Here is a 22,853-nt window from a genome sequence, read left to right as displayed (position 1 = left end):
TCGTTGGTAAAAGAGTAGCCCAAGAGTTGGCGGTGGGTGATGATGACTTGCTGCCTTCTCTCTAGTCTTACACTACTAAATTAGGGACGGCTAGCACAGATAGCCCTCGAGTAGCTTTGTGCTAAATTAAAAAAACAAACAAACAATTTAAAGTCAAAGGTTCGAATCCCGTCTACGAATATGCTCTCCTTTTCAACTGTGAGTGAGGGCGTTATAATTCGACAATTAAATTTACTATTCGCTGGTAAAAAGTGGCCAAAGAATTTGCGGTCAACGGTGTTGACTAGTTGCCTGCCCTCTAACAGTGGTGTAGAAAGGAGTTACAAAATGGTGGTGCTTGGCTAGATATTGCAAATTTTACAATGAGAGATTAAAAGTATAACGAGCTGCTGAACGCATCTCACGTGCTGCCACAGGCAACTAAATCTGGGAGGGTCTGAGAGCATAACCCCCATAAAATTAATCTAATGATATAATTTACAATTGCTATATAAGTCAAATATGTTAAAGCGGATATGCTGTGGCCTACCTCTGGCTCCTAGGCTTCTTTGTAATCCATAGCTTAAAAATTAAGAAGATAGCACAAATCGCCCTCTAGTGCCTTAGTTCAATTTCAAACAGAAAAAAATGCGTTCATCAGGTAGGAAAAAATCACCCAAAACTCTTATAAACATCATTTCCTGTTTATAGGATGCGCCTATCAGACCGGATAAAGCGTTATGTTACCAGAAAAACGAAGACGCTGACACTTATAACATTGCTTTTTTTGTCTTTTAAGAATTATTTAATTCAACGAAGTGAAATATAGTAAAAAAGGGAAATATTTTGCTACTAATTTATCTGGAATTGTAACCTTACTAAATCTATTAACCTTCGAAAGTTTAGTATGGAACTACACTTAACAGTCACGATTAGTGTTATTGCCATAGTTCATAATTATCTTTATCTAATGTCACTAATGCCGATAACTGATATGCTTATGTATTCTTGCGAATAATATTGATCTTTGACAGTACAGTGACATATATATTTGCTAATTAATATGTACATATCTTTGTTAACGAAGGTTTTTTAAAATTTTCCCTTTAGGCTACATAATCAATAACAAATAGCAGTGCTTCCAACATTCACGCATCGAGCCTTTTCTCACGTTCACATGTATTAGCATTAGTAAAAATATTTCACATTTTAATCAGTTTTGAATATTTTTATATCTCTTTGTTGGTTGAGTGCTAGATGCAGGCATAATTCACATCACATTGATTCAGAAAATGCATCAGATTACTTTGCTTCTGTTAATAAAAAATATCTAGGAAGAGCATGTTCTCAGACGCCCCCTACAAAACGATTGCTTTTGGCTCTCGTTGCACTCTATCGCGCGCGAAAAGTTATGTTTCAAAAGTCTCAATCAAACAAGTTCGTAAAAGTTGGCAATTCTGACGTGAATTTATATACTTATATTAATACAAATTAAATATATATTGTCACAAAGAATTTTTTGTACCTTTCAAACAGATAAAACTCACTATCAAATGAAAATCACTTTTATGGCAGAATATAAAAATGCTAAATCTGTAATTTGTACGTAAGATTAACTCAATAAAAACATTATTTTCGTATTCACACTGAAAAGTTTGTATTCTGTTTACCACATAGATAATGTTTTAAAATTAGATGTGGCTACTTAGTCAATTTTATACCCGTTGACGGCTGTCAATCATACTAGCTAAAGGTTATCGCTGGTTGTGTTAATTCTCTTGCCCTTGGGTTGTTCACGCGTGCTCTTCACCAACTTAAATTGGAAAAAAACAACAAAAAAGAAGGTAACCGTTCATAATAGTTATGAGGATATAAGTTTTCCATTTTTGTTCATTTCTATGACGTCACGAGAGTATGTTACACACCTGATTTTTCTTTTACGGACAGTTGTTCGGCGTGTTATAGTTTAAGTAAAAATTGCACTTAACCTAAGGTGAATGAACGCTGGGAAGGTTTAGGGGGATAACATGCGGAACAAGTTTTAGAGATGGGCTGGTAATCCTGGAATGAAAAAAATGTGTTCGACTCACATAGAAAATTGTTGACGTGGCTTTAAGTTTTGACTTTACTGGTATACATCAACTTAGAGTGACAGTGTTCTGTGTTCTTCTTTGTGAAGGTATATTGAATTATAATCTATGAACTTTCAGCAAACTGTTGAATATTAATTATCCTATAAATTCATATATATATGATTCTATTGCTTGTAGTTGAATAATATATTTTTTCATTATTATGGCTGTATAATTGAAGAACATATTTCTGATTGAGTCACCAATTCTCATTTGAAACAAACTACAGAAAACGTGAGAAAAAATGGCTTTAAGGGAAAAAAGTAAAGCAACAGATACAAGCAAGACACAAAATTTCTTGGTAAAGTCATTTCTCGCAGGTGGTAAGTGGACTACAACATTTCTTTCAACCTTTGTGATGTTATAAATAATAACAGAAATTTGTATTAAATGTGTACAAATAGGTAAGACTTTGTATTAGTTACTTTATTTATAAATTAGATAATCATGATCATGTTATGATAAACATAAGAAAACTTGGGAATCAATAAACCTGGCTTCATACAGAAAGGATAAACTGATGTACCAGTAAAAAAACAAAAACACCTTAATATCTTTGAAGTGTCACATGTAATTAGAAGATATTCTATGACTTGCATTTAATAGAACCTTTTTTTTTTCAACAGTCTATCATAATTCTTGATTTGTAGTCAAGTGTGTAAGATAACATACTTAATGATTTTTTAAGGCTTGAACTTCAGTTTTTAAGAAGTGTTTTGTATGTACATGACAAATAAACTGTAAAATGTCATAAAGTACTTAATGGAGGAACAACTATTTACTCTTTAACATTTCTACATTTCACACTTGATGTGAGTAGATGGTTAATGTTTTCTATTAATTTCAGAAATAATAGTAAAATAATAGTAGGAAATTAGCATTTGTGTTACTGTTGTATTTTGATGCTTTAATGTTTGTTTTAACAATCAAGGAGTAGCAGGAATGTGTTCAAAGACAGCAGTTGCTCCATTAGATAGGATCAAGATTCTATTACAAGCTCACAACAATTATTATAAACATCTAGGTAAGCAGTCTCGTGGATTAAATAAATAATTTTAATTTCCAAAACTATTCATAAAACAAAGTAATTTCTTATTTTGTTAATGAAAATCTAAAGATAATTTACAAGAACATTATGATTTGGTGCTTGCTTTAGTTCTGTTTTTAAGGTATTAAAAAATCTCTCATCTGTAGATGCTAAGTTTCTTTTATCTTGTCATCTTTGTAAGCCTACCTTCATTTTCTGGTACAGTAATACATTTTAGTCTATTTAATTAAAATACATTATTAATTAATATAATTAATGTACAAAGCTAATAATTGAGTCATATTATAACTTACAACACTTGTGATTTTTCTAGTACCAAAATATACTTGTATTGATCTAAGTAGTTTTGTTGCATGTTCAGTATATCAGTAAAACTACCACCTTTCTGTTATTTTTACATAGTACGCCTACTGCTACCAGTAGGCATGGAGCAGTTAATTTTTGATGTAACTGTTTTTCTTTTTGGGGATATCTAATAGTAATGCTACATATGAACAAGGGTTTGTGTATGATTGTTGACAGAACTTTAATGCTTTGTAAGGAGCATTAAGCTATGGTGAAAAGAACAAATACGGTACTCACTCAGTCGTAGCTTCTTTAAGAAGAATAGGGTTACTTTTATTTTGTGTTCTGATGAGATACCAGTTAGAGTTCTGTATGTGGATTTGGTTCTTGTACTAAGGAAGAATATTAAAAGAGGGTACAGAGACAGGGATGTTATAATTATACACTGAAAATTCAAAAACAGTTAGTGTGGTAGAAAAATTCATAATGATGTCATGTTAGCAGTGGCAGAATGTTGGTTTTTAAATGATGTATTTTTCTATCCCATTTTAGCTGTTTTTGAATTTAAAGTTTTGTAGAGTGTAGGATACCTTCAACATTTTTATTCATTCTGAATTAAGTAAACCAAACCATGAAGACAGAGTTAGACTTTAGACTTGTTTTCTTTTGGGTGTAGAAAAATGAAGGGGTATTTACACTGGATTTTTAAAATTTAGGGTTTGTACATTCTTTCTGTGAGGTATCTGTGTGATAGAGTAAAAAGATGAAATTTACAAACTTGAACATAAGGGGTAATAAGTTTAACTTTAGAAGTCTAGTTTCAAACACTTTTTTTAACATAATTTGTTTTTGGTTAAAGTTTAGAACTTGTAGAGTAGTTAGTCTTGTGATGCAATTTTTTACAGTTAGTATGAATTCTTTTAATATTTTGTTAGATAAAAAATATGAAAAATTAATCTATAGTTTAGGGTTGATGTCACTGGGTCAAAAGGCCTTCTGTTCTTGCATTTTCTTATATGTTTGAAGCTGTGGAAATTTAAAAATTGTATCTATGCAAGGAGGGATTACATAATGTTATAAGCTATATTTTATATGTTATAATTTTTGTGTTAACAATAGAGCTCATGACATTAAAATCAACCAGGCCCTAGAAAATCTAGATTATTCAGGAATTTGAATGATAGAAAGATTTTGCAAAACGTCTAGAACTAGGCTTCAGATATAAATACAAGTAGGCAGTTAATTCAAGATTAATGAATATTCGATCAAGTAACTGTATATTTGCATTAACTAACAGTAATGAAAATATTTCGGTTATGTGATTGAATAGTCATGAAATCATATGGGTAAGGGTATTTTTTTATGTTAATCATGGTATTTTTGTGTGAGAGTCATTTGTAAAGTTGTTTAGGCTTACTAGTTACAATAAATGTACAAGCTTGTAGAAACAAAGAAATAAAATAATTTGTTTTCTCATTAAGTAGACTGTATCTAACCATATTTTTACCTGATTATTTAAAAGAACTCATTTAACAAAAGAATGATGTTACAACAGTTGTGTCAGAAGTGGGATTATTTTGGTGAAGAAATTATAACTCAATTTCAACAAATTGCTATGATAACTGCATTCAAAAATGATATTAAAGTACTACTAGAGATGATGAAATTATTAAAAAAGGTTACAACATCAAGTTTGAAAAGGTGCAAAAGGACATAAGAGAAGTGGAAGAAGACTGAGTTACAAAATTAAATAAGTACAAAATGACAACAAGATACAGAAAGGCATCAGTGAAAGATAAAACATCTGAAAAATAATTGTGTGCAAAGTTTAAACCCACCACATCTTTTTCTGAAGTGGCTCAAGAATTTGAGCCTGAAAACCATCAATTATAAATTATGAAATAAAAGAGCTTATTAGTCTACCCTTATTACCACTACTGTTGTTTTGGCTATTACTGAAGTACCTATCTAAATAACATCAGCCGTGACATTACCAAATCAGGTTCCAGATTTCTGGAAGACAGTTTACATCAGCCAGTTGGGAGAAACAGTTTGAAATAATTTCTAGATTGGGCAGGTAGAACAGTGACCAACAACTTACTCATCTTGCTGCCTATTTACAAGGATTAGCTTTGAGAATATTAAGTAACCTTTGAGTTGAAAACTGTAACAGTTATCCAGCATTGATAGCCACTGCATCCAACAAGTTTGAACTGGCACACCAGAAAGAAGTTTGTTTGTTTTGGAATTTTGTGCAAAGCTACACAAGGGCTATCTTCGCTAGCCTTCCCTAAATTAGCAGTGTAAGACTAGAGGGAATGCAGCTAGTCATCACCACTCACAGTCAACTCTTGGGCTACTGTTTTACCAACACATAGTGGGATTGACAGTAACATTATAACACTCTCACAGCTAAAAGGATGAGCGTGTTTGGTATGACGGGGATTTGAACCCATGACCTTCAGATTATGAGTTAAATGCCTTAATCCCCCTGGCCATGCTGGGCCTCCAGAAAGAAGTATCCAGAGCAAAGTTCTAGAACAGAATATGGAGAAAAGAGAGGTTAGCAGAGCTTGTGCAGTTATCTTACCCAGATGATTTTCATGAAATAAGTAATTTGTTGACATGTAGCCAAATTATAAATACCATAATAGATGATAACATGTGAATTAGACTGAAGAAAACTATGGGTAAATCCTTAAAAAAATTCTTAAGTTAGCAGTGGAACTAGAATCCAGGTGCAGATAAAGTACTAAAGATGTTATCTAGAAGTTATGGGAATATAAAATCCTATAGTGTTGAAAATCAAATACTCTAATAATAATCTAGAATAACTGAAAGAATTAATCAAATGGTTAGTTAAAGAGAAGGGAGGAAATAAACCACAAGAAAAGTATTTCAAGTATGACTTGAAAGGACATATTGTGAGGATAAGGAACTGTATATTAAAGCTTGTTTAGAGTAAGAACTCCTCAAAGAGGGCACTAGAAATAGGGAGATATTATAATTTAGAAATATAGCCATTACAGTTAAGATTAAAGAGCCAACAGCTGTTATTAATCTGCAGAAAATACCATGAGGATGTGTTTTTGAGCCTTTCCTGATAACAGAAACAAAAGAGAGCTAACTAAACAAAATATGTATGTGTATGGGAAAAAGTTTAGCTGAGAATAGTCCATCTACACTGAGAATAGTCCATCTACCACAAATGAGAAAGAAGTTCATTATTTGAGGAAAATTGTCTGTGAATCCATAGTTTTCTTGATGTAAAAAACCTTGCAATATGTTTATCAACACTGTTTACAGTTACAGTTATTCAATATAAATTGTTAATTAAAGATGAGAAGAGGAGGAAGAAGGAAGATAATGATGTGAAGAGAAAGTTATTCTGAAGTTCCAGCAAGAGGAAACTTTAGTAAAAAATTACCCTTAATGTTCAAACATCCTCTACACCTAATGATATGTGAAAAGTTGATACCAGATGCATGCATATTGAGAACTGACTTTGTGTGTGAAAGTTTAGCCTACCTTTAGATAGTTTCACAGTCTATGACCAGAAAATCCTTATGATACAATACAACAATTACTAAGCCAGAGGTTGAACTTCCAGTGACAACAGGGAAGGTAATTAAAGTACTACAAAGAAGTGAGGGGCTCAAGTTGTGTGTTATTAGCAATAATTCTTCATCTGGTATCAGAGGTGTAGCATCACCTGAGGAATTAAAGAACTGGTGGTTGGAAGAGATCTCGTCTGTGTGAAGAATAAATGTTATAGATGACCGAGAAAATTAAATTAAATCAACCTATAGTAAAATGACAGGTCTCTATAATATTAATGTTGATAAGACTGTATTTCATCAACGTGATTGGGAATAGCAGAGCAGTTGTTACAAGAGAGTTAAAAAAAAACTCCATAGTTAAGTAAGTGTTCAAAAGGATCACATATCATACCAAAAAGAAACCATGATGTAGATTACATGATTTGGAAGAATGGGTGAATCAAGTTAAAGGTAATTCAGTGCAATCACCTTTGTAAGTATGGTGGTGAGAGAATTACTGACTGGGTAATTCCAGTGAAGAATCTGTGAAGGGAAAGCTATTGTGCTGAGAAGAGGATAACAAGGATAGACTTGCCAGTGGCTTCATTTGACTAATTACCTAGAATGAACTCCATCAGTGACAGGACTGCAACAAAAAGGGACAAGAGGCTATCTCATCTGCAAACTATGGGCCTCAAAAGAGAAATCCATCAAAAAGACTTGGTAAATGAACAGTTGATTGTAGTGTTTTATTTTTGCATTAGGATTGTTGAAGGGACTTTACAATCCAGGAAGTGGCAGTTTATCAACTATACTTTTAATGTTGTGATTTTGTTGATGTTAAGATCAAACAAATTCGTGAATACATAAAATATCTGGTAATCATTGAGAAACCTTACAAAGTGTTTTAGAATTAAGGCTACAGATATAAATATGAGAGTAAACACTTCAAGTGTGGTGAATATTGATTATTAAATAAATCAGTTTTAGTCTAGTGAAATATTTAACTCTAATGATGTATTTGAATGAGTGTTAGCTACTATGTTTATTCAGTTACTCCATTGCCTCTATATATGAAATTATATGAGCAACGTTTGTTTTGTTAGTCATGGTATTTCTGTTTGAATTGTGAATTGTGAAGTTACTTAAGCCTAGAAGTTACAACAATCTTGCTGAAACGTTAAGGAGGAAATAATCTAATTTTCTATCATTACATGAACTTGGACATTACATGAACTAGACTTGGACTTGTTTTTGACTAATTATTTAAAAAATCCATCTAACAAAAGAACAACATTATATCAATAATATTGTTGAAGGACTTTTTAACTTTTACAGGTGTTTTTTCTGGACTTCGAGGGATCATAAAGAATGAACATTTAATTGGACTGTACAAAGGAAATGGGGCACAGATGGTGAGAGTTTTCCCTTACGCTGCTGTCCAATTTTTGTCCTTTGAAGTCTACAAAAAGGTGAGACAACTAAGCATAGTTTTATACTTGTACAATTTTTTTCTTTTATCAGAAAACATGTTTGAAGTGTCTACCAAAGTAAACCAAGCTTTCATTTTGGATTATATTGTATCTTATGTATAACATAATATATGGCTATTTTTTGTGAAACAAAAATTAAAATTTTGTTTACATTTCTTATTTCAGTTAAGTATATCAGTTTAATGTAATATTCTTCTAAAATGATCAATCATAAGTTACATTAAATATACATAAGCTGTGAAATTGTTAAGCCTATTAATTTATGGGGTCATTAATAGTATTTACTTGATGCAGAATGTATAAATAGTCTGTGATATATTTTATTTTTAAGAGTTGATCCACTTTAAGTTTGTTTCTCTTGAGCAATGCAAAAGAAAATTCTTGGAGGAGCCATTTTAATATTTTTAAAATAAAATTTGAGCAGATTTATATTTTCCTTCTTCCAGTCACTTCATAAATCTCTCGGACATGCATCTCATTTCAGCAAGTTTATTGCAGGATCTATGGCAGGTAATCTCTCATATATCCTTTTTGTGTGTGTGTGTAGTGCTTGTTCCTATTACAGTTACCCTAATTTTTTATATAACCATTTTCACATTCATACATTTGTTTCACTTGCTTACGTGAATTTTGTGTTTTTTATATCACGTAGGCATGTGGTCTTGGACATATAAATATAAGAGAACTAACTTGATAGAAGGATCACTGTCCACTCACTTACAAACAATAACAACAAAAAAACATTCAACCTAAACCAAATTTGGACTTTCATATCTATCTGTCCATGTAGGAATAGTAAATTATACGTTGACAAACAATGTCTGGATTTGAGTTTCTAAAGTTTAAAAATTGTATTCCCTAAAAGCCTAATTTCTACTATTCAGATTTGCCATAAGCACTTTTTCAAATCTTAATCCTATACTAATTTAAACATGTGAATTACCTTTCATAATTTTTCTCATACTAGAGAAAATAAGTACCCTCTGTAATAAAAATACCAATTCTCTATATCTTACACTCAATGAGGCCTCACCAAAATTGTATACAAAGCTATAACACAGTAAAGATGGTGTGTGTCTATATACAGTTATATATTCTTATGATTAATCCATGATGAGTTGAGAGTTATGCTTTGTGCAAGCTAATGTATAATTTATGTTCATTGAAAGTTAAGTAGAAATTATGAATCACTAACTTTATTAAAATTATTTGCTAATATTAGCAGAATAATGAATGTTGTATATTGTATTAAAAACATCCATAATTGCTTGTCAGACATTATAGTTATGGTATATTCACCATTTTCCAATTAAAAGCTTTTATTTATACTTAATGATATGAATATATACTGTGTTAGGATTCTTCTGTAGTAGGTTTGTGTAACTTGTTGGTGATAAACAAATAGCATGCTCTCCACTTTTTTTTAAAACAACATATATTTATATGTTCAAACTAGTTAAATGTAGGTACAACAAATTACATTATCATACACATATCATAAACACTATATATAGTTCCCTTCTTCTTGACAAAAGTCCACTTAGGCCTATTTAATTGCTTTAGAATTTCAGTTGACAAGCCAAACTGTCTTCCTCTATTTCTATTGCACTAATATTCCATGTATAATTCACTTAAAAATGTGGTGGAAGTTACTACAGTCATATTTCTATTTCAGTAATCATCTGGTCAACATACTTTAGATATCATCTGTTCCTTTTGTGAAAGTGCACTCAGGCTGGGCCAGTTATTTTAGAACCACACTTTGATGGAATAAATTATTATTCTTTTCTCCTTTTCAACTGTTAATGAAAATTTAGATTAATTGTTTAACCTAAACAACAACTACTATTACACACAGTAACTCCTACCATGTATTGGTAAGAACTGTTATAGTGGAATATAAAGGGTATGGTAGTGAATGATCTGTTTCAATAAAAACGTACTGAACACTTAGTGTACAAGATATAAGTGTTAAGTATTATGATAGAGAATGAAATATATATTATAAAACTAATAATTTTAATGTTGAAAAAAGGTGCAATTCTACACTTCTCTTACCCAGACATATGTTTAATTAATCAACAATGTTGTTTAAAAAAGTGTAACTTATGATGACACTCTCTTAACATTTCTGCTATACTTGAAGGTCTGTTGTTTATTTTCTAATCAAACTATTAGTGTTACTCCCTTCTGTTTTGCTAGTTATTTATTACTATGTTTATTAGGTACATTTAATTAATCAATAATTTAATATTAGAAAGACAATGACTGTTATTTGCTTGGTGTGATTTTTTCTTAAGTTGTCTGCCATTATTGTAATTGTCTACAAATACAGTGATCTCACAACACAAACTTACTTTATGTAGTTGTATGGGTATCACATGTTACATCAATTACTCGTACATAAACGATGTTAAATTTTTATTTAAAATATAAAAATATAATTACTGTTGTGTATAACACATCATTACATTATATGTGAAAGTTTTTCATTTATAGGAATTACCTGTAATATAAAATGTTTTTTTCAGACAAATATAAAGCAGTAGGTATGATGATTTTATCAGTCAAGTATATTGACTAGTACAACCTAAGGTTTGAACACCCAATCTTTCAGATTTAATTAGAAAGGAACCTTTGTTTATTATTTCAAATAGTGTTTCCCAATCTGGGTATTGTTAAAATTTAGGGGACAGTAAACATTCAAGGGGTAGCAGGGGGATGGACAGAAAAGTCTTGAGGATTTCAAAGTTTATACTTGTCAAAATTAAACCATAAAATTGTCTATTATTATTATTACCTTACAATTTTTATTTTAGTAAAATATTTTGATGGTCTAAAAATATTGTAAGAAGGGACATAAGTGCTCATTGTTTACTGAATGGGTCACTGTAGCAAAAAAGGTTGAGTAAGTCTAGAGTAATGCAGTTTAACAAATGCAGTGCAACAATGTGATAACCAGGTACAGTTTTAGGTTTTTAAACTTCAACAGATGTGATAACCAGATGCAAACTGAGGCTACATAAAATTCTGTATATGAATATTTCTTGAAATGTACAAATATAACCAAAACTACAAAAACATACTAATGCTTATAATGTAGATATAATTTACAACCAGCATAAAAAATATATTATTAGGTTTAGCTTCTACTGTACTCTGTAATATAAATATAATATCACTTTTCAGGTCCTAACTATTCGATATTTACTAAAATTTAAAAATGCTTCTAGGATTTATAATAGACAGTTTTATGGTTTAATTTTAACAAGTGTAAACTTTGAAACCATCAAGACTGTTTTTTTTGTCCACCTCCCTGCCCTCCTTCAATGTTTACTGACCCCTTTTTATCTGGGGACTAATTTGTTTTTTCATAATATGCTTACCAAAGGAATACACTGAATTCTCTGATACCTGTTCACAAGTAATAAGCCATTTTCTTGTGATAGAATGTTTCTTAAAAAATATGAAAAGAGACTTGCAAACCATTTACCTAAATTCTGTAAATATGTTGTATGTGTTGAAAGTAATATTTTACTGTAATTTTGACATAAAGTTTAATGCTCTTTACAATGTAACAAAACTCATCAGTTGGATTTCACAGAAGCAGGACATCTTTGTTGGCATTTTCAGTTTCCTGTCACAATTGTTTAAGAGAGTGAAATTGATAATTATTTAAAAACAGAAGTGCATATTGGCTTACATTCTTAAGGGTAAGTATGCAAGAACAGCCTTGAAGGACCAAATGGTCCTCCCTTGTTGTTTTAAGGCTATGTTAAAAAATAGCTCAAGAAACTGAGCTGAAGTCTCGGTTTTGTATTATTTGTTCATAGTTGGGTGCTTTCTTTATCTTGTAACATTTTATCTTTATATTTTTAAAGTTCACTGACCTTAATAATTATAAAAGTATGTGTTTTTGAAAAAAAAAATTTTGATAATGCAGTCATTTGGGGCTGATAAGTATAAATGATTTTCAGGTCTGATATATGTATATTTGTATGTCTGTCTATATAAAAGTTTTATATAACTGTAAATGATTGTTTCTAATATAATCCAAAAATTCATACATTTGTTGTTGTTTTTTTCACTTTGCAGGAGTTACAGCTGTGTTGTTTACCTATCCACTAGATGTGGTCAGAGCACGTCTCGCATTTCAGATCACAGGCGAACACATCTACAATGGCATTTTTCACACACTAGTGTGTATATTCAAAACAGTAAGTTGTCATCTCATAATAAGAACAATTTGTTTAAGGTGATAACATGGCATGCTTTTACTTCTGAGAAAGTCCCTACTGCAAACAATGTTGTGTTGCACAGATTTTATCTGAATGTTATGAAAGTTCGTGTATAAATCTTTTAATTTTTTTTTCTAACTTTCATTATCTGAAAGATATATATGTAAAAACTGAACCAAGTATTTGAGTTACTTTCAAAGAAACTTCAGTAAAACTTCTTACACAACATTAATAAAGAACACAATTATTTCACATTATCAGTGAGTTAAAATCAAAATATATATTTTTTATTGTGTTTCCAATAAAACTCATTTTGAAAACCTTGCTACTTTTTCATTTTTTATTTACAGGAAGGAGGAATCCGAGCTTTATACCAAGGATTATCCCCGACAGTTTTGGCAATGATACCATATGCAGGTATAGTGCTTGTTTTCCACTAAGAATCAATTAATAAACTTTGGTTTTATAGAAATACTTAGTAGAATAGTTTATTTTTAAAACATTGAAATTTTGATACTTTTTAATAGTTCATACTCTTATAACACTATGTAACAAAATTTTTACTTTTTCTTGTTCCTGGGCAGAAAGTGTTATTTCCCAATTGCTTATGCCTAAAGTAAATGGAAAAGACCTATTTTTCTCTTCAAACTTTGCTTTTGTGACCTAGGAGCGTGTGACAAACACATGATGGGAGATTATATTTGGGGGTTTATATGTCAGTGATTTACGTTACAGTAGCAAATCTCGAAAAAACTACTCACTTCTAAACATTTTTTGTACAGCTTTAGTATAAATACATGTAAATCTTGATTCATATGTTGTTTTATTCAGAACTTTATGTAAATGAAAATGTGCAAATTTGCCCGTTTTTACATAGAAAATAGGTTAATTTCTAAATTTCAATATCCAGGTCACAAAAGCAAAGTTTGAAGGGAATAATGGCCATTTTCTGTACTTTTACAACATAAGAAATTAAGAAATAACACATACGATCCAGGAACAAAATTTGTGTTACATAGTGTAATGTGTTTGAATCTTAACTGATCACATGTTATTCAATATTTCACTGATGATTTTACTTGGTAATCTTTAAAATTGTACCCACTATTTGAGTTGATTACTCAAACACTAGAAGCTGAATAAAGGCTAAGTATTGGATGTTGTTTAGATATGGTTGTAAATGGAAACATAGATATCTTGCTATGTCCTGAGTACAAGCAACATGCTATGACTTAATATATAGTAACAAAATTTCAACCATATAATTAGTTTTAAAATTTAAGATCTGTCTTATTAGCAGCATGTGATAAAAAATTTAATAATAATTTTTTGTTTGTCCTGCTGTTTAGTATCTTTTTTTAAATTTTCGTATTCTAACAGTATGTAACTTTAGTTGTACAACTTCTTTCCACCAGGTTTGTCATTTTATGTTTTTGAAAGACTCAAAGCATTTAGCTTGGAATGCTTTCCGACAATATGTGGTCGACCGTGTTCTCGGAATACTGGTGGATTGGTACTAATTGTTCCAGCTAAACTGCTCTGTGGAGGTTTTGCTGGTGCTATTGCACAGAGTGTATCGTAAGTTTCAACATTAGTATATTGTTTCATTGTACACTAGAAGTGTCATTATGTGTGTGTCATAATCATTAAATATGGGAAATTACAAGACGGCTGAAGGACTTTTTAAAAATCTTTTTAGTGATGTGTGTATGTGCACACAGTGTTGTTATGAACATATGACTACCTTCATTAAATAGAAAATCCATTTACACATGCCTTACTATGTTTATTCAGCAATATTTACCTTTTTGACACTTAACCACTAACTAAAGAAATGCATTTTCATAAAACTTCAATAATTTTTTTATATACGAAATGGTTTTAAATAAAAAAGATTAAATTCTTGAAAAACTTTGTTTTTCGATTATATATATATTTTTTATGTATGATTATTTTCAATAGAAAATATTGTAACTTCTTGCTTATCAGAGTCATAAGTTATCTTTAATAATTTATCTCCCCCTCCAAAAAAAAAGAATGATTTAAAAGTTTGAAGTTCAGAAAGTTTGACATAGATTGACAGTGATATTTTCCAAAAGAAATTAATATGAACATTTGTTTCCCATAACACTGTGATCTCATCTCATTTGCTTTATGATTGTATTTTGAATAATTAAACTGGATCATAGCATATTTTCCTAGATACAGTTAGTCTCCTGGCTAAATAAAATTTAAGATAGCTTTTTCAACTCTTACACTGAGCTCAGCGTGACCAGCTGATGGCTGTGGATTTGAATTCCCATAACACCAAACATGCATACCCTTTCAGCTGTAGGAGCATCAAAAGATGATGGTTAATCCTAGTGTTTGTTGATAAAAGAGTAACCCCAGAGCTGGCAGTGGGTGGTGATGACTAACTAGCTGCCTTTCCTCACCACTAAATTAGGGATGGCTAGTGCAGATAGCCCTCATGTAGCTTTATGTGAAATTCAAAAACAGACAAACAACCCTTACTATAAGCAAGATTATTGTATCTCAAACAACTTTTTTCTTTTTTTTTGACCACAGCATAACATATTTTTGAAAATAATAAAATACTATAATTTATGCACATGTTTTTAGGACTTTTCTACCTTTAGTAACTGAAAACTTCACCTTTCAAATCTGTTCTCTTGGTATGTAAATAATCTTAAAGCGAATGTCAATTACCTTTTTTTAATTAGGTCATTTAAGCACTTCCAGCTAAGAATTATTTTAGATTTGTGAAATGGTTTATTTATCAATAAATAGTATATTGTAACTTACAAATAAATTAACTAATTAGATTTATTTATTGTCCCGTAGTTATTCATATCTTTATTTGTATGCTTTACTATTTCATTTGTTTATATATATTAAGAATTCTCTGATTTGTTAAATATATGTCTATATTGATATATATTTTTTTATCTTGTTAAACAATAAATGATATCTTTGTTATCCAGTCTACACCGTGTAAGTCTGTGTGTTACATTTATATTTTTAATAGGTTTTTGTTTAAATGCTCACATTAACAAGGAATAACATTTTTAATATTATTCTCATCTATAACTTTCTTTTATCTATAATGTTCTCTTGTTTATTGAAGTACAGAGTCACGTGAAAAAAACAACTGATACAACAAGAGACAGTTATTTCAGTTGATTGAACTTTGTAGAGTGAACAGCGACTGCCTGTTGTGGAGACACAAGTGTAGAGGACAAGGTTTCAAAAGTCTTCTGCCTTTCATCTTCAAGACGTCCTCTACATTTGTGTCTCCACAACAGGCAGTTGTCGTCCATTCTACAAAGTTACATCATGAATACTTTGCCTAAACAATCTATCAAAGTTATGTCAGTTGTTTAATGACTTACTGACATTTAAATTGTTAGCTTTATTTAATCTGTAAACAATACAATATTATATTTTTTTTTCCAAAGGTGTGTTTTTAAAGTTAGAGTTCCTGAACCTAGTGAGGATCAACACATTTACTGAAGCTGTGTTAGAGTAAAGATGACAACACTTAATGAAATAGTGTGAAAGTAAGAGTAGATGCACTTAGTCATGTTAGTGTAATGATGGCTGTACTTAATGTAGTGGTGTTAGAGTAAGGGTAGGTACACTTAATTTAGTGGTGTTAGAGTAAAGGTAGATACACTTAATAAAGTAGTGTTAGTTAGTGTAAGGATAGGTACCCCTAATGAAGTAGTGTTAGTGTAAGGGTAGGTGCTCTTAATGAAGTAGTGTTAGTTAGTGTAAGGATAGGTACCCTTAATGAAGTAGTGTTAGTGTAAGGGTAGGTACACTTAATTAATAAAGTAGTGTTAGTGTAAGGCTAGGTACACTTAATGAATTAGTGTTAGTTAGTGTAAGGCTAGGTACACTTAATGAAATAGTGTTAGTTAGTGTAAGGGTAGATACACTTAATGAAGTAGTGTTAGTGTAAGGGTAGGTACACTTAATAAAGTAGTGTTAGAGTAAGGGTAGGTACACTTAATAAAGTAGTGTTAGAGTAAGGGTAGGTACACTTAATAAAGTAGTGTTAGAGTAAGGGTAGGTACACTTAATGAAGTAGTGTTAGTGTAAGGGTAGGTACACTTAATGAAGTAGTGTTAGTGTAAGGGTAGGTACACTTAATGAAGTAGTGTTAGTGTAAGGGTAGGTACACTTAATGAAGTAGTGTTAGTGTAAGGGTAGGTACACTTAATGAAGTAGTGTTAGTTAGTGTAAGGGTAGATACACTTAATGAAGTAGTGTTAGTTAGTGTAAGGGTAGGTACACTTAATAAAGTAGTGTTAGAGTAAGGGTAGGTACACTTAATAAAGTAGTGTTAGAGTAAGGGCAGGCACACTTAATAAAGTGCAGTGTTAGAGTAAGGCAGGGTACACTTAATGAAGTAGTGTTAGTGTGTAGGGTAGGTACACTTAATGAAGTAGTGTTAGTGTAAGGGTAGGTACACTTAATGAAGTAGTGTTAGTTAGTGTAAGGCTAGGTACACTTAATGAAGTAGTGTTAGAGTAAGGGTAGGTACACTTAATGAAGTAGTGTTAGTGTAAGGGTAGGTACACTTAATAAAGTAGTGTTAGAGTAAGGGTAGGTACACTTAATGAAGTAGTGTTAGTGTAAGGGTAGGTACACTTAATGAAGTAGTGTTAGTGTAAGGGTAGGTACACTTAATAAAGTAGTGTTAGTTAGTGTAAGGGTAGGTACACTTAATAAAGTAGTGTTAGTTAGTGTAAGGGTAGGTACACTTAATAAAGTAGTGTTAGTTAGTGTAAGGGTAGGTACACTTAATAAAGTAGTTTTAGTTAGTGTAAGGGTAGGTACACTTAATAAAGTAGTGTTAGTTAGTGTAAGGGTAGGTACACTTAATGAAGTAGTGTTAGTTAGTGTAAGGGTAGGTACACTTAATGAAGTAGTGTTAGTGTAAGGGTAGGTACACTTAATGAAGTAGTGTTAGTTAGTGTAAGGGTAGGTACACTTAATGAAGTAGTGTTAGTTAGTGTAAGGGTAGGTACACTTAATGAAGTGGTGTTAGTTAGTGTAAGGGTAGGTACACTTAATTAATGAAGTAGTGTTAGTGTAAGGGTAGGTACACTTAATGAAGTAGTGTTAGTTAGTGTAAGGGTAGGTACACTTAATGAGGTAGTGTTAGTGTAAGGGTAGGTACACTTAATGAAGTAGTGTTAGTTAGTGTAAGGGTAGGTACACTTAATGAAGTAGTGTTAAAATAAATTTAATTACCAAAATAGAGGCTCAGCAATGAGCCTGTAGGTTTAAAATGCTAAAAATGTGTTTTTGATACTCATGGTGAAGAGGGCACAGGTGACCTTTGGTGTAGCTTTGTCATTAACAATCAACCACAGTGTTAAAAACCTTTATAACATGAAACACTTTGTATTATTTTGTCACATTTCTTGGAGTAATGGAAACCAAGCCTGAGCAGATGCTTTAATAACTGTGACACCTCAAGTCCCAATTTTAACATCATTGGTTGTTAAGAATGGAATTATGTGAGGTACTTGAACTGTTAGGTGGCTTATCAAGTTTAGGGTCCACTTAGTGACATATTTTTAAATTGGAAGATCAGAATTTACGTGTTTTCATCTGAGTGGCTTTAAATATGATACGTTGAACCAATAATGTTTTCCCACAGTGTAACAATATTATATTATGAACTTGCATGGCATGTAACATTTTGTACTTTTATTGTTATTTTTTTAGTGTTGCAATGTTCAAAGATTTTGTTTAAGGTTTCCATAAGATATACATCTTTCTATATCCTTTCCATTTCTAGATGCAAACATTGTGATAAGGCTACACTGTAAACTTCCATATCGTTTAGAAATTTAATGTTTCGTTTGTTCCTTTTTATATATATAATTACTAGCTGAAGTAACTGTTCAATGCACAGAGAATACATGGCAGCTTAGGGTGACATTCCTAGTCACCATATGAATGGTGATCTCCTATGGCACTTCCAAGGGTACTCTAAAGGTACATATAGGGTTTGAAGATGATTGGTCCAGCAGTTTTCCAGCTATAAGCAAACACATACACAAACTTTAGTTTATTAATGGTTTACACAAGCAATACATTTCTCAAGAACAAAATTTCTCACAAAATATTAAAACAATATTTAAGGGTCTCAACATTTACAGCTAAACCTTTTCAACTTGGGTTGACCACGAAATTTTTATGGAATTGATTCTAGCTATCCTTTGGATGTGGCCCGACGGAGAATGCAGCTAAGCATGATGCGCCCTGAGACCTACAAATTTAGGTGAGTTTTATGAGTAATGTTTGTTTTCCAATATTTTCTTCTTTGGATTTTATCAGAGCCTTATAAAATGTTATTTCAACCAATGGTGAAGAGATTAAGACTTGTGTTTGTAGTATAATTATGAAGAAATGAATTTGAAGTGAACTAAAAAAAATTAAAAATTTCTATTCTTTATTTTTCCTGATAGTTTTTATATAGTACATCTGGGATTGTGTATCCTGACTAACAAACACTTTTATATTCATTTTAATTGTTAACAATTATGCATTATGATTGGAAAAGACCAGATTATATATTATGAAGATAAACTACGTGAGGTAAATCTTTAGTGTCAGCAATGATAAAAAAAATTCCAAATGGATCATTTGATCTACCAAAGAGTTACTGATAAGAAAGAAAAGAGAAATCAACAACATTTGGCAACTTGAACCATTAACATTTCAAAGTATATTTCAGTAGTATAGTTATGATAATTAAATAAAGTTAAACTTTCAGCCAGCTATACTGTTTTAAATGATATGAAATACTGATAAATAAGGAACTGTATTTGTGCTTAATTAATTGGTTTTCCAATTACTTTTATTTTGCAAAGAGTATTGTGACCCCTCCACTCTGTGGACTTTTTTTTTTATAAACATTAAAAAAGGCTTAGGTTAAATAAGTTCTATTGCTAGGCCTTGAAGTAAAACCTCACATAGAAACAATAAGATTCTCCTTCGACTTTTGGGCTTAACGCTTTTTATTTACAATACTGTGCTTGTTAGTGTTTAACTTTTATTTTTCCCCTGCAGGAAAGGGTGTTTCACAACACTCTATCTTGTTTTTAAAGAGGATGGAATTGTAAAAGGACTGTATCGTGGGATGAGTATTAACTACCTGCGTGCTATACCCATGATGGCTGTCTCCTTTGCTACCTATGAACTGATGAAACAGTTCTTGGGATTGGATACAGGTCTTGATACCTGATTTTAAAAAAAAATCTTAGTTAAAATATTTCGCATCTTGTTTTGTTTTGATGTGTCATTATTTTTTAACTGGTTTTCACAATTACATAAATAACTTGACATTAATTTCATTCTTACCTTCGTTACACTGTGACCTAATATTAATTTTATCACATATTAGAATCTCAAATTAATGGAGTTTTCAATATAATCAAAAAATTTCATCTCTCAGTAAAATATATCTTCAACATTTGTTTCTGTTTATGCACACATCATGTGTGTTTGTTTGCATGTTTATAATCAATACATTCACTGTTTAGTTAATTATTATTTTTAAGCATTCTGTGTTTTTAAAATTATGTTGGTAATGAATATTGTGTACTCACAAGGCCAGTGAGAAATAGTAAATAAATAAATAGGTATGAAAATTTAAATATTTATCAAAGGAAATATTAAGTTATAATAATTTACACCTAATGATTTTTAGTGAAGTGTCTTTTTCATGACTGAAATCTGTATCAATGGAGTGAGCCTTCATATAAGCTTTGAATGCTTGCAGATTTACATAGCTTTTTATATGTGTGGATTTGAATAATGTTCCATGTGTTGAGTATAAACAATTATTATTACAAAGTTAATTATTAAGCCTCATTATTTAGTTTTCAAAGGAATAGCTTCTTGAATCCAAAAGCAAATTAGTTTTTTTGCCAAAGAAAATTTGTAGACACCTCTGTCAATTTTAAATGTTTAATTAGAGTTTTGTCATTACAGTTTGATGAACTGTTTCTTTGGTTAGATATGCTACAAAATGATATTAAGTTCAGTCTTCTGTAGTCTTTATATACAGTCTTTTATTTTCTAAGAAAAAAACTTAATGTAGAAAATATTTTATGTATAATGTAATTAATTTTAATTATAAGAGGAGGAAATATAATTCATTCAAGAATAGGAATTATTTCTAGTGCTGTCTTTGGTTTTAACATTTTTTGTTGGTTCATGTCTTTCACATAGAAGTTACTTGCTTATAATTATTGAACAGCTCTGAATATGACAATAAATTTCATAATGCAATTCACTTTATATTTACATATGGCTCAGATTTGCAGTTTGTGTATTTTTCTTGTTTTTAAAATGATTGTGAATGTCTGTGATATAAGTACATTTAGTGATAATAACCCATTGTTTATGTCCTAATTCTACTTTTAGTCATTTTTATCCTTTCTTCAGGAATGTTTATAAGAGGTGTACAACAGATAAGCTAAACAGACCAAAACATACTACAGTAAAGAGGTGATATTTAAACACCAGTCCTTATGGTGCATTATAATAAATTTTATGGGGTTATAGGATTACTATATCATTATGTGGATAATCTCCAACATAAAAAGATAGACCATTACAAGTTTAAGCTACAGATGAGATGACGTCAATGTATAGTATGCTGCATAAGTATTCACATTCTTAAATAAAAATTGCCTCTTTTATTATTTCTATTGAGTTACCTTATTTGTGTGGTGAAATGTGAACTTGATTTAGCATTTATCACATGAATATTAATTTGGAACTAACTATAAACACATAAAGGTTGGCATATGTATTTAGTTTATTTATTAGACATGTGATCACCCTTGTATGTTTCACAGGTTAAGCTTCTCCTAGTTCAAACAACTTGTACACCCACACAGAGACAGACAGACAGACACTCACTCACTCGCACAGAGACACAGACAGACACTCACTCATACAGAGACAGACAGACATATATATATATATATATATATATGTGCTATCTATTTTAATATGCAAGGAAGTTAACTTCCTCAGGCAGCAAAATCGGTTAAAAGTTAAATTAAATTTACTTTCAATGAAGCCAACTGTCTCATACTTTGCCTTACCTTGGTTTCCTGGTCTAGAATCTTGTTTCATAGATGTAGACATTGATAAAACAAAGCTTTCACTAAATTCAAGAAATTGGATATTAATGTACATGATAGAAATGAAGTTCATTTTAATTTGTACAATCTGATGTAAGACAATGATATGCTGGTTAAAGTAAAGGTTTACTATGAATTGCCAAATTTTGTTAAGGGAAGTACAAGAAAAAAAGTCACATAGGTGAACCTACAGATGTTCAAGAAACTTTTGTCTTTGCTTATATGTTCTAAGGCTTAGTCAATAGATTCTTTTGGCTTAGCCTGGTTCATAACTGAACAAATATTAAACTTATCAAATAAGCATTTCGATAAAGATTTGTTGTGTAATGTAAGATCTTGAGCCAGTGAGGGGACCACACCAAACAAAAAACCTAAAAATCAAGTATACATAGTAAATAGTGGTGATTGTTGTGTATTATAATTTATCCCAAGTGAGTCTCCAATTTATTATGTTACCTTAAACAATTTCAGATAGCTGGAAATTTTAATATTAATTTACAAGTTAACTGAATGTTAATATGTATTAAATTTGATATTTGCCAACAAGACTGATATACTTAACTTTCTTTCTTAATACAAATATATTTTAATATAAACAATAATACAATTTATAATAATGGTTATTACAAATAATGATTTATATACAAAAGTTTTATAAATTTACATACAGTACTGAGTCTTCTATCTGGTCAGGAACTGAATATTTTATTGATGGTTCATAATGAGCAAATTAATGTTATGTTGATACACAGGTACAATTCACTTGAAGAAGCTAGATAGCTCTATCATTAACTCACCTTATGCACTTTACAAGCTGATTTTACACAAAGGAAAATATATAATGCCCTTGTAGAAATACTAAAGTCTGAAGTTAATTCTCTGACATTGAATGGTTTGTAATGTTTAAAACCTATAAACGTTCCTGGTCAAAATATCTGTAGTTTTTCTGATTAACAAGTG

The 22,853-nt window shown here is 30.8% G+C and overlaps 1 protein-coding gene across 4 annotated transcripts; it reads left to right on the top strand.

The window, feature by feature from the left end:
• Positions 1–1,687: 1,687 nt before the first annotated feature.
• LOC143234388 (solute carrier family 25 member 16-like) lies at positions 1,688–21,446 on the top strand. Of its 4 annotated transcripts, none has more exons than XM_076471711.1 (10): positions 1,688–1,823; positions 2,293–2,434; positions 3,043–3,135; positions 8,322–8,455; positions 8,923–8,986; positions 12,572–12,693; positions 13,065–13,131; positions 14,130–14,292; positions 18,947–19,015; positions 19,807–21,446. In XM_076471711.1, the coding sequence occupies exons 2-10, from the start codon at positions 2,356–2,358 to the stop codon at positions 19,979–19,981; spliced, it is 966 nt and encodes a 321-aa protein (XP_076327826.1). In that variant the 5' UTR covers positions 1,688–1,823; positions 2,293–2,355; the 3' UTR covers positions 19,982–21,446. The 4 variants fall into 4 exon arrangements, with proteins under 4 accessions (XP_076327826.1, XP_076327829.1, XP_076327827.1 ...); XM_076471714.1 differs by having other exon boundaries at positions 1,694–1,823; positions 2,341–2,434; XM_076471712.1 differs by having other exon boundaries at positions 1,720–2,158.
• The last annotated feature ends 1,407 nt before the right edge of the window (positions 21,447–22,853 follow it).

This window comes from Tachypleus tridentatus, chromosome 12 (genome assembly GCF_004210375.1).
Source record: "Tachypleus tridentatus isolate NWPU-2018 chromosome 12, ASM421037v1, whole genome shotgun sequence".
NCBI lineage: Eukaryota > Metazoa > Arthropoda > Merostomata > Xiphosura > Limulidae > Tachypleus > Tachypleus tridentatus.
The sequence above is the reverse complement of the archived record's forward strand: the minus strand, read 5'-3'. Positions and strand labels throughout refer to the sequence as shown.